At 39.7% G+C, this 13379-nt stretch overlaps 1 protein-coding gene across 1 annotated transcript; it reads right to left on the reverse strand.

Moving 5' to 3' along the window:
• Positions 1–11856: 11856 nt before the first annotated feature.
• Positions 11857–12984, reverse strand: LOC122723461 (putative uncharacterized protein DDB_G0290521). Its single transcript, XM_043955611.1, has 2 exons — positions 12759–12984; positions 11857–12023 (listed from the first exon to the last, which is right to left on the reverse strand). The coding sequence occupies exons 1-2, from the start codon at positions 12982–12984 to the stop codon at positions 11857–11859; spliced, it is 393 nt and encodes a 130-aa protein (XP_043811546.1).
• Between the last annotated feature and the right edge of the window lie 395 nt (positions 12985–13379).

Here is a 13379-nt window from a genome sequence, read left to right on the forward strand (position 1 = left end):
CCTTCTTGCACTTAAGCGTGAACCCAGCCATCTGAATGGCTCTACTGTCATCAGCCCCAATCTCCTCTGTGATCACTTTAACCCTTTCCAGATATACAAATGGGTCATCCCCTTTTTCATACTGGGGAGCACCCAATTTCATGTAGTCAGTCATCTTAACCTTGCTCCCACTGGCTGAGCTAGGTCTAGATGGCTGAGCAACTGGGGCTGCTGGTTCTGTAGGTGGTGGAGGTGGTGCAACATTTTCTGAGGTAGGGTTTACTGGATTTGGATAGTAAGGTGGGGGTGGATACATTGGGTACTGTGAGTATGGTGGGTAGTATGGTGGGTATGGCATCTGTGTGGGATAAGGAGTGAGGCTAGGGTAATCCGATGTGCCTCCCATCGAATACCCGGGGTTTTGTGAGAAGGGTGGGTAGTAAGGTGGCTGAACAAATCCCGAGGCCTGAGTGCCTCCTTGGGATTCTCCCATACCTTCCTCCGACATGCTAACTCCCAGACTGCCATCCCTCCTCTGCTCTACATCCATATCATCCCCCACGTCCTCTGACGCTCCTCCCTGAACTGTTCCTCTGACTGATCTGCTTCTACCCAGATCCAGAGACCTTCTAGGGTCTCTTACTGCTCTTTCTCTGCTAGACCTACTAGACATTGCCCTCGGCAATGCTGGAGGATGGGCGCTCATGCCCTCATCCTCAGGTGGTACTCCAGTCAATCTTGCTGATCGACGAGTTCCCCTCATCCTGTTTTCTGAAAAACAGTACACATCACAAGCAAACATTAGCATCATATGGTTTATGTGGGCACACATGAACCCGCATCACATACATCACATATCATAGCATATCATTAATGCACATGCCTATTATCATGGCATTTCACATCATCATACAAGACAGGACTCCACATCCTATCCTAGTGGACATGATCTTTCCTATTGTGCTTGACCTTCTATAACCTCTATGAGCCCGACACTCTAGGTCCGACCATATGAACCTAGGGCTCTGATACCATTCTGTAATGACCCGAAAATCGGACCGCTACCGGCGCTAGGATCCGGGTCGACTTAAGGCCGCCGGGACCCGTAGCAAGCCTAACATGCATCCTGTAAACCTGCTTAATCCCATACATGATCAACAACATACAAAAAAAAAATTAAAACTTTTCTTTCCATACACATCAACCAAACTCAACCTGTGCATATACATAAACATAACATTGATCCCTCAGTGGGATCTCATCAATGCCCCCAAATGGGATGACATAACATATGTTGAGTTGGTTTACATAAACATCATAAAATCTCTAAGATCATGTAATAAAAGGGATAACAACCATCTATGGTCAAGCACACCTCTAACATCCATAAACATCCTTACATAACTATACTGTACTTTTACATTACAATTTGATCATGTCCATTGCTAGCTATTACATAAGCATGACTTCTTTACTCTATCCGGACTCCCGCACTATACCGTACCTGCAAGCCTGGGGGTAAAGGGAGAGGGGTGAGCTAAAAGCCCAGTGAGTAGAACTATAAAACATATTAACACTATGCTCCAATGAAATGCATCATAACACAGACAATTCACATAAGGGTTGGGTGAACTTGTCACCAATTAGTCCAAGCTAACTCTGTGCCAGGCCGTAGCATGGGGTCCTGGTCTTCCTGTCATACATACATTACTTACCATTATCCCAGGGCCTCCTCTGGGCTCCTGGTCTTCGAGTCCCATTACCGTGCCAGGCCGTAGAATGGGGTCCTGGTCTTTCCTTACTCTGTGCCAGGCCGTAGAATGGGGTCCTGGTCTTCCTGTCATGGACTAATTGGGTCATCCAACATTCACCCACATCAACAACAATTGATGCAATGCAGCATATTCGTGAAACTAATGCAATCATCCTATTGCATAATCATGATGCATGAAACATGATAAAACATTTAATTTAAAAGATTAAGTTAGTTCCACTCACCTCTGGCTGACTCTGACAACACCGAAGCAGCTGAACTCACTGCTGGGGTCCTCGGTTCCTCGGTTCTGAACCTACACAGGTGGACTCAAATGAGGGACCAAACATACTAGAACATAACTATAAACTACTCCCCAAAAACCCCCTAAAACATCATGAAACAACCATAGAAAAACATGCAAAGGAGGCCTGGACAGGGCACTTTCGGCGGCAGGTTCGGCGGCCGAAAGTCCCTCCAAAGCCGAAAGTCAGGCAGGTTCGGCGGCACCTTCGGCGGCCGAAACTCCCAGACAAAGACGAAACTCATGCATATTCGGTGGCACTTTCGGCGGCCGAAACTGCTAGACAGAGACGAAAGTCTCCTTTCGGGGGCAAGCTTCGGCAGCCGAAAGGCTGCCTCCCCAGCCATGTTCGGCAGCCGAAAGTCCTTCGGCTGCCGAACCTGGTTTCTGCCAAAGGGCAGAAACTTGGCTCCCTATGCACATTTTGCCTCCAAACTTATCAAACATGCATCAAACCTATTCTACAACACACAAACACAAGCATACATATTCCTAGGGGCCTCAAACCATCATAAACCCCATCTACAACACATCAAGCATCCACATTGTTCAAGAACACACATTTATACCCATAAACATAACCATAACCTAAACATGCATTCTAACCCATAGATCTACTTAAAACTTACTTAAAACATGCAATGAGCTTAAGATCGGCTTTTACCTCTTGAAGATCGAGAGAGAGACGACCTAACTCGAAGTTGGGAGAGATTTGGTTCTTGAACCTCCAAGCTCCAAAACTTTGCTCAAAAGCTTAAATCTTCAAAACCAAGTTAAAACAAGTGAAAATCTTGAAAGATTTAGAGGAAAGACGTCAAAGATGGGTGAGGGACGGCGAAGAGCTCAGCTTGGCCGAAAATGGGGAAAAAGCTCGCCCGTTTTCGGCTAAGGGACCCTTTTATAGTGGCTGGCCAGACCACGTTCGGGGGTCGAATGTGCCTCCGCATGCATGCCATGTTCGGCGGCCGAACTTGGGGTTCGGCGGCCGAACCTGGACTTCCCTCACTTATGCTTTCGGGGGCCTAAAGCACACCCGCAACGCATGCATGTTCGGCGGCCGAACTTGAGGTTCGGCGGCCGAACCTGAGTTTTCCTCCAATGCTATTTTCATGCAAAAACTCATTTCCTCTTTACTTAAAAATCATCAAAAACATTAAAACATTTCATGAAAACGCGGTTTTTACCCTTCTAGGGGTCTCCGACATCCGAGATTCCACCGGACGGTAGGAATTCCGATACCGGAGTCTAGCCGGGTATTACAGAAGCTAGGCCAAAAGAACACGTGTAGGTCCCACTTAAGGCCCTTGGGCTAGGACATGAGGCATATTTTACCAAGACTCAATTACCGAGTAATAGCCCCATGGAAGACCTTTTGACATTTGAGGCCTAAGCCATAAGACGAGATTCCATAGGCGAATGCTAAAGGTTGAAAAAAATCCTATAATATATTTCAGACCCGAGGTAGGCTATATATCCAAGTGTTAACTCCATTATTCAAAGGTTTTCAAGTTCTTTATTACTACTATGGGGAAGGTATTAACCTTTAGCTATTCTTTAAAAGAAATTATTTAAGTTTTGAGAGAAGGAACAAATGCAGAACATACAATGAAAGTAATATTTTCCTTGAAAGAAAGATTACATGGGAGGAGGAATATCTTCAGGTTTCTCCACTTGAGTCTCTATTATATCATTATTTTCTATACCAATTACATTATCTGTAGAGACCTAGTCATTTGGGCTGCCCTAAGCTCATTCCTCCCCTTCTTCAATCTTATCTCCCTCCTCCTCAAAGAAGATATTGTTTATCTAAGAAAAGTCTTTAGAAGGAAACTATTTTACCAGCTCCATCTTTACCATGTCTTGGCCTTGTACGAACATTTTCCCACCTTAGGCCACCATTTTCAGGGTCACCTAATCCTCGGCAGTCTCTGCCTGATTTTCAAGGACCAATTTGGAGGCATTGGCCTCATTTAGCTCAGCTTGGAGTTTATCCATGGACTCTAGGGTCTCCTTCATGATGCCCTCAACTTCATTGACCTGAGCCTTTAACCTCGAGCATGCCTCGGCCAAGAGCCTCCTGTTTGTCTCTTTTGTGCTAAACTCCTGCCTCAAGGTTTTATAGTGCTCTTTGGCCATGTAGGCACAAAGGGCACCCTCCAGGGCAAAATGCATGGCATTATCAAAAAGCTCGTCAGTCTCGAACTCATTTAAATGACAACAATCTGTAGGCCTCAGAGCACTTTTGATTAGCAGGAGTCCTAGAGTAGGATCATAAAGGAGGGAGGGGGCCTAATTTAGTGCCAATGCCAAGCGCTAGATGCTTGGAGGCCAGGAAGATTCGACTCCACACTCGCAGGAGCAGGTTCAGTTGGAGTGGGAGTAGCAGCAAGAAGCTCAGAAGCTGGGGCAGAAGCAAAAGCACCCAAGGTAGAAGACTCAATCTGTGAATGAGTCGACTCTTCTACCATAAGTGGAGGTGGGGGAGAAGGAAGTATGATCACCTCTTCCGTGGGGCGAGTGCACTTAACAGGAGGACTAGTAGCCCCAGCAATAGCCTTGCCTTTGTGGGCAGCACGTGCCGCTTCTGTAAATTTGCTTCGAGACTCAGCCATAACTACAAAAAGGGAAAAGTAAGTAAGCAAGACAGTTCAAAATTAAAAAAAAGGTAGAAAGAGAAGTACCCTGATCTCTATCCAGAGAGGTGCCTTCCCCAAGGCTGGAAAGACTTGGAAGGTGAGAACCCCGAGTCTAGCTTGCTTGTGGATGGCTCTACCAAGATAAAATGGCGTTCTTCACTGCCTGGGTTATGTCTATTTGCTTTGGGGATTTAGCCTTCATCAAGAGAAAGGCTAAAGTCTCGTCCTCATCCCTCCTCAGATGAACCCCATCCTTCCTCAATTCCACCCAATAGTGCCGGCTTGTTTGAAGGTACCCAAAACCCCCGGCGTTCGGTGACAAAGGACAAAAATCTTAGTTTTCCACCGCTTCAAGGAGGAAGGTATCCAGTCAAATATGGTTAGGTGCTTTTGCCTGCTAAAGTATCAAAACTCTTTATTTTTTCGAGTATCTAGCTAGTATAGCTAGAAGAAAAGCACTACACTCAATTCGATATGATTATTGAGGCAGACTAACCAGAAAGCACTAGGATTCTCCAGCTATTAGGATGCAGCTAGGCAACCAAAAGCTTGTGGAACTAAAGGACATCCATAAAAAATGGATCTATAGGGAATCGAAGATCCGCCTTCAATTACTCCTTAAAGACCATAATAGTAACCTCAGTAGGAATCAAGTCACTCACACGGATGCGTGGAAGAGGAGCAAAGACATGAAAAGCCTCTCGAGAAATTTGGTAGGTATCATAGAGACGGTCTACATCACACTCCGAGAGGATGGAAAAGGTATCACTAATCAAGCCACCTTCGCTTTCCGGAGCCTCCTTCAATGGAACGATAGGGGCCAGAGCACGAATGGGGCCATCAGAAGAAGAGCTAGAGGTAGAACCCCCTGCTAAGGGAAAAAGAAGAATAAGTATTCCTGTTCATACTGAAGGAAGAGAGAAAACAAAAATTACCGTAAGGAGTACAAGTGAAAAAAAAGTTGCAAACGAGTCTTTTTGAAAGCAAAGGATCACAAGAGATAACAAAAATAGTATCTGGGGAAGAAGAAGGGCTTTTATAAGACGATTTCGATGGCAGCTTTAAATGCGACACGATAAGCAGCGTAATCATCATTGAGAGGATAGATAGACAAAACGACATGAGCAGTAAAAAATCAATAGACCTCGAGAATAACTATCTCCTTTGAATATGAAGAATCGAAGACCAGCAGAGGAACTTCTAATACTACATAACAATCGCCCAGAGTAAGCTATGAGCTGTCACCACAAGATAGGGCTACGTGGCAAGGACCTAATAAGTAGGAAATGCAATTTAGCCCGAGGAAAGAAAGACCCAGACACCTTAAACACCCGGTTCATCCTCAAAAACTCGCCTTTCCCTCGATAGGATGAGTCTCGGCATGAAATTACCGTTATCAAGCACAACCCAGTGTATCTCCATCACGCCTATAATCGCAGGATTACTAACCATTTAGCTGGCGATGTCCCATATTAAAAAGCTGGTTACATCACCGCCAGATTATTAGAAAATGTTATATTTATCTCTACCTTTTTATAGTATAAAAGGAGAAGGATTATAGAGTCAATGGTATGTATTCTTTGAGACCATTCAAGTTCTAAGTAATCTATTGCATTCTTTCTATTCCGCAATATACTAAGGAGTGGCTGCTGTGGGCATCCACCACCACTTCACATTCTCTTCTTTACAAGACAAAATCAATCACAATATAGCTCCCTCCTGGCCACATCATCAATCTAATATTGCAATATCAATGTGTTTTGCACGTTATTTTTACTCGTAATATCTATTTATTATTTAAATTTTATATATTTTTATTTTTTAATTTTAAAATATTTCTTTTTTTTTCTTATAATATATATGCTACCTTCATGTTATAAGGATATATATTTTTTTAATTTTTCTAAAATTGTAAGCTATTTTTCTTTGTTAAATTAAAGTTTGTATGAACTTCTTAAAATGTCGATATTTAATATACTTCAAAAAAAAAATTAGTTTAAAAAGGAATTTAATAATATAATAATGTAAGTGAATGGTATATTAGAAAATACAAAATAAAATTTATTACTTTAATTATATTAAATATATATTTTTTAATCTAAATAAAAAATAACTGTAAAATAAAGAGTAATTTTTAATATTAAATTAAGTAGTTAATTGTTTGAATCGGTATTTTTATTCATTGTATTATACAATAAAAAATTATTAATGCTTGATTTTGTTTTAAATTTTATATGAACGAAATATGAAGAGTTCTAATATATAATAAGTTTATATATCTATTTAAAATTTGTGATAAAAAAGTTAATAAATAACTAATAATGACAGTTAAATTTGACAATACAAGTATTTTACACATAAAAGTTTTAACTATAATATGATAAGTAATATGATAGTTTCCGGTAGAAGAATGATTAGAACTATGATAATTATTGATAATATGTTTTTTCATTCTATACTATATATAAACTTTATATAAAATATTTTCATAAAAATTAAATAATTTATGTTTAATGCATAACTTATAAAAGGAAAATTAATTAATATAAAATAAATTATATATAAAATTTAAATTTTAAAAACTTATTTTAATTACATCGTTACATTATAAAGAGTAACATATGAAAAATATCACCTGATTTCATCGGTTTTTCACTTTAGATATATAGTTTATTTTGAGATTTGCAATTCAATTTTATATTAAAATAGTAATTTGTAATATGAGTTCCACGTTAATATAAGGACTAGAAATTATTGTTATTTATAAATTGTACGATATTATGAGATATTACTTAAATATAAAATTGAACCACATACTCTGATTTAAATCACATATTTTAAAGTGAAAAGTGAAAACGGATAAAACTATAAAATACTTTTTTATACTTTTTCCAATTATAAAAATTAAAGTTTAACTCATTCGATTATTTTCCTTAAACATAAGTGATATTACACAACAATCGCTCAAAATAAGTCATGTGTTGACATTCGGAGATAAGACCATGTGGTAAGAGTCTGATAAGAGAATATTTGGTCCCACTGAGAGAAAAGAATACTTGGACACTTTAGATCTCAGCAAAACTCACCCCTCAACTAGGGGATAAGACTCCACAGGAAGTTACCGAGAGTTCAAATCTAACAGATCTTCATTACACCTACAATAACGAGATCACCAATCAATTAGTTAGGACCAAATCGAAGTTTAAAGAGGTATGATAATTAACTTTATCTTCTTACAATATAAAAACTAATGTACGGATTTTTCTTATACAACTATTTTTGAATTCTAAGCAATTTCTTACATTAGCCAACGTTGGAGTGGCTGGCACATGCTCCAACTACTTCACTTTTTCATTTTTGCAGATTAGCCGATCACAATACAGTTCTATTTCTGTCACCTCAATAAGTTAGCCATTTTTAAATTATTATTATTATTATTATTATTATTATTATAATAAAATAATTTGGCTTATAATATAAACTAATACTAATTTTAATATTACTTTACATGAATTTCTTTTGTTATATTTTAAATTTTAAATTTTTATTTTTTCTTAAAAATACAATTGTCTGAATTTTAGTTAATTCTCTTAATAAAATTTTATTAAAAAAAGTTAGGAATTAGTTTTTTTTAAAACATATGAATATTTGAATTTGCTTAATTATTTTTTTATAATTTTTTTTATTTCATTAAGTGGAAGTCATATTTAAATAGGATAAACAATTTTAATTTTACCTAAGGATAATTTAAAAAAATTAATATAATTGTAAATAGTATAAACAATTAAAGATATTTTTGGTAATTCTACTCGTTTTACATACCATGGTGAAAAATATATATTCCTCATTAAAGAGAATGAATTGAAAGATGTATGAATGAACTTAACATGACTTGTTTTAAAAATTGGTGTTGATTTGCCCAATGCATTGATTAAAGAAATTTGGCAATGGCTTAGACTTCATGAGCACAAATTGAAAATTGTTTCAATGGTTGAAAGACTATGAACAGAGCTAGTAGTCACTTGGACAGATGATCAACTGAAAATATATACTTTCACATCAAAAGGTTGGTGACTTTTTCAAGTAAGATTTAAGTACAAAAGGCTGAATGTAGTAATTCAAGGTAAGGGCAAATCACTCTGAAAGCTAGAAAGAGCCTTAATTGAACAAATAATATGTGCATGTGTAATCTCTCTCTTAAGGAAAACAAATACTAGCCATGGTAGGTGAAGGGAGACAAGGAAAGAAGGTGAATAACCTTGATGCATACATTCTTCACTGCAATGATTCAAAGTATGCATCTAGAGTAAGAGCTTAAGTGGAAATAAAGGATCAAGTAGCAAAGAGAGCTTGTTTGACTATGTTTATTTGCTTGAGGACAAGCAAAAGGCTAGGAGTGGGGGTATTTGATAGAGCATAATTTAGACCATTTTATCATGATGATATTGATGTTAATTTACACTTTTTCTGCCTAATTTTGTGATTTTGATCTTGATAAGCGGTTGTCGAAGCCGTAAAAAATAAACCTATTATCAATCAACAAATAAATTTGTGGATAGTGGCAATAGGGTCGAACCACAGGGAATTGACACCAAAGACTTCCCTAATAATGACTAGGTAAATAGCAAGTAAATAAAAGAGGGGGGTTTTGATTTGATGATTAAAATTAAATAGCAAAAGAAAGCAATAATTTAAAGTTTGAGTAAATCAATAAGAGAAAAGCTTCTAGTTGAAGTATGGATCTATTTCAGATTGTTTAGAATTGATCATTGATTCTTCAATACTCCTATTTATCTCAATAAATTAGTTTAGGATGTGGAAGACGCTTCTCACAATCCAAATTCCTCCTTAGTTCTAGTTTGATTAGGAAACGTTCGCTAATCAAACACTAGTTAACAAGTTGCCAAGGAACGTCCTTGGGGCCTTTGGCATCGAACAACTGTTAACTGCATTAAGACTTAGAGAAACCTAATTCTAACCTTGCCAACCGCGTGGCCAAGTTTAGATCATGCAACTTGATTAAATTTGTGTTCAAATAATATAAGCAATTACGGACTTAAATCATTCAAACAATTTATTATTTAAGCAATTTAAAAGCAATGGGCCCTTATTGATTCTAAAAGCAAAGCAACAATTATGGAAAGATCAAATTGCATAAATATTGAAAATAAATAGAAGTTTAACAATGGAGATTTAAATCTCCCAATTCATCACAAAATCTGAAATTCACCAACTCCAACTAGAAAAGAAGGAAATTAGCCACTCATGGTGGACTAAATACACAAAAGATGAAAAGAAAGGAAAGAAAGAAGCTGCAGAGTTTCTGGCGAGGGGAGAAGATGCTGAGTAGCTGATCAGAAGATGCCTCTTGCTGGTTTGGAGGTTGCTTTTATAGCTGAAGAGTTCCATTCTTCTAGGGTTTTGAAATCCCTTTTTAATTTGGCTTGTGATTCCTCTTTTGATGTTGAATTTAATTGCAACTGAAATTCCTTAAGTGAGAAACTCTTTCATGGCTCTTGGAATTGTTTTGGTAGTGATTGAGTTGGATTTGGACTTCTGAAAACTTAAAATTCGGTTTCCTGAACAATTTCCCGCTCTGCTGTATTTTCTGCTATATTTTCTGCTGTCATTGTGATCGGGGCAGTGATTTGGGCAAATCACTGGTCCAATCACTTTTTGCAAGTCTGTGCTATCTCTGCTAGTGATCTGGGCAGTTTTTGCGAGTGATTTGGGCAAATCACTGGTCCAATCACTTTTGCTGTCATTTTCTGCACTTTTTCTCCAACTTTTCAATTTCTTCCTTTTCTACAAAACCATAACAAAAACACAATTTAAGCTAGAAAAATGTGTAAATAAACAGTAAATAATATATTAAAAACATGGTTAAATTATGCTTGATCAAATACCCCCACACCTAGCTTTTTGCTTGTCCTCAAGCAAACAATAACTTAGCTAATCAAGCCCCCCTTTTCTTTTGATCCTAAATACCACTTAATCAGCCCCCCTAGACTCCTAAACTGAAGTATCACAGTATATAGTACATGCACCAAGGTCATCCTCTCCTTTCCTTGTTTCCCTTCACCTACCATGGTCAAGAGAAAGGTTTATGGCTCAATCATGCTTATTCCTTTATGTTAGTTTTAATGCAACCCCTAGGAGTGACTTGCCCCTTTTTTTCTCTCTTTCTTTTTATTTTTATTTTTATTTTCAGCAGCACTTATTCTTATCCTTGCCTGAAAAAGTCACTAACCTTTTTACGCGATTGTGTACATGGGTGATACACCCCCGGTTACTCAGTTAGTCACTTGTTCAAGTGGCTACTAGCTCTGTTCATAGTCTAGACCGTCGAAACTTATTTGCTTGAAAAAATCACTGCCCTTTTTACGCGATTGTGTACATGGGTGATACACCCCCGGTTACTCAGTCAGTCACTTCTCCAAGTGGCTATTAGGCTCAGTTCATAGTCTTAGACCATTGGAACAGGTTTATGATTTGTGCTTTGTGCTGGTTTTTCATGATAGTTTGGGCAAATCAGCTCATAGGGAGTTACACTAACTTTTTGTTTGCATGTATTTGTATTTTTATTTCCCTTGACCATAGCAAATTTAAGGATTCAGTTCAAGAGAAAAAAACTCCCTAAGTGAAGGTAACATACTGTGAATGATTCAATTTAGGCTTAAAGGGATGGCAAATCAATGGGGTCATGAGATAAGGAAGCTCTTTTAGCCTTGTTATCTATGTTGAGTAGGGCAATTAGCTAAGACAAAATTCTGTGTGTGTGTGCAAGAAGTGTGAAAAAAAATTCTGGTGTGTGCAAAAAGGGGTAAAAACAATGCAAAAAGAAACAAAAAGGAACAAAAAGAAACAAATAGATGATGGCATCAATGCAAAAATAACCTAACAATACCCCCACACCTATGGCAAACATTGTCCTCAATGTATAAGCATGTATATATAAAGAATGAATGAGGAAAGGGAAAGGGATTTCTTGGCCTGTGGGTGGTTTGGCCAGTGATTTGGGCAAATCACTGGTCAAATCACTGTCTGTCACGGTGCTGGGGCAGAAAATGGTCTACCAGCAGGTCCAATAGGTGCTCCATCCGTTGCATTCGATCCTCAATTCTAGTGAGACGAGCCTCTATTGTCTGGTTGGGGGCTTCGTCTTCAGGTGGCTGATGGGCATCCTACTGGGGGGCTGCTGGGAATGCTTCCTGTGCTGGTGCTGGTTCCTGCCCTGTTTCCTGTGTTGTCCCATCTGCTAAGGCATCGATGGAGGCTGGCTGCTGGGAGGTGGTGCATTTGTTGGCTTTCTTCCTGCTGAAAATACGCTCATGGCGTGGTGTTATTGGACCTGCAGGTGCAATGGAAAAAATATCCCCTACTTTGCAAAGCAACCCCATGTCATCTAATGTGCGTAGGTCTAAGGGGGTTGTTTTGGGGGTGGGGGAAAGGTCAGTATGTGCTGGGTGCAATAATTTGAGATTCACTGCAATGGCAGTGATCAAAGGGCCAAAAATCAGAGGCCTGTGGTATTGTATGATGCTGGATATTTGGGTGGCAACCCAATATCCAAGATGGATTTTTCTGTGAGTGTGCATGCACCAAAGAATATATAACTCAGTTTTGGTCAGGATGTTGGAAGCATCCTTCCTCCCAGAAAATGTGTAAGCCAGAAATCTGTGGATGTATTTCAGGCTGGGGTTGCTGAGGTATAAGTCCTTGGACCTGGTGGGTGAGTATGTGTCTGGGGGATTATCACTTAACTCCAAGTATGCAGAACTTGGGTTGAACTCAGCAGGGAAGTCCCAAGTAGACTGAGGGCATTCACAGCCCATGGCATTGCTAAATTCCTGTAGGGACAAGCGAAATCGCTGTCCCAATAATCTGAACCCCACTGTGCTTTGTGTGTGCAGGTTGTGCATGGCAGGTCTGTTAAAATAAAATGTGGTGAAGAACTCCTGTGTGAGTTCAAGGAATGAGGGCATGCGAAGGAAGAAGAATTTCTCCCAACCAACAGCAGAAATGAGGGAGCATACCTGATTCTAGAGTCTCAGTGCGCGAAGGGTGCCATGATGGATGTACTTACCTGGATGATATGGAAGAGATGATATTTTGGCCAGCCCGGTCTGCTCAGAAATTTTGTTGAATTTCAGGGCCTGAGTGATGTGATTAGGGCATGTTGGTCTGGGTAGATCGCTGGGCAAATCACTCGGCATATCGCTGGGCGCATCAGTTGGCAAGTCAGCGGGCAAGTCAGTGGGCGTATCAGTGGGCAAATCGCTGGGCGCATCAGTGGGCACATTTCTGGGCATAGCGCTTGGCACATTGCTGGGCATAGTGCTGGGCATATCAGTGGGCAAATCGCTGGGCGCACCACTTTCTTTATGTCCTGCTGGATGTATGGCAATGGCAGTCTCTGTTTCTTATTCTGGGCGTGACGGTGAGGGTGGTGACGGCATTCTTGGCCGTTTCTTTCCGTGGCCGGAGGAAGTGGTGGCTTCTGGTGGCGTTTCACCTGCAGGGTTTGCTGTCAGGGCTATTGGGGATGTGGATGGTGGAGGTGGTGTCGGCGTCCTTGGCCGTTTCTTTTGCCGGCGATATGTCTGGACGGCCGGTGATTCGGTGCGTCCTGATGCTGTTCCCGTAGCCGGTGGCGTTTCGGTGCTGGTGTGGACTGGTGGTGCGTCCCATGCTTCGTCATCACTGT

This window comes from Manihot esculenta, chromosome 4 (genome assembly GCF_001659605.2).
Source record: "Manihot esculenta cultivar AM560-2 chromosome 4, M.esculenta_v8, whole genome shotgun sequence".
Taxonomy (NCBI): Eukaryota; Viridiplantae; Streptophyta; class Magnoliopsida; order Malpighiales; family Euphorbiaceae; genus Manihot; species Manihot esculenta.

Bases quoted from the DNA above. Each gene is read 5' to 3' on its own strand.
- LOC122723461 (XM_043955611.1), bottom strand. From the start codon at position 12,984: ATGCCCAGAAATGTGCCCACTGATGCGCCCAGCGATTTGCCCACTGAT. The intron at 12,024-12,758 runs GTAAGTACATCC...TTGCACCTGCAG, and splicing joins ATCTCTTCCATATCATCCAG to GTCCAATAACACCACGCCAT.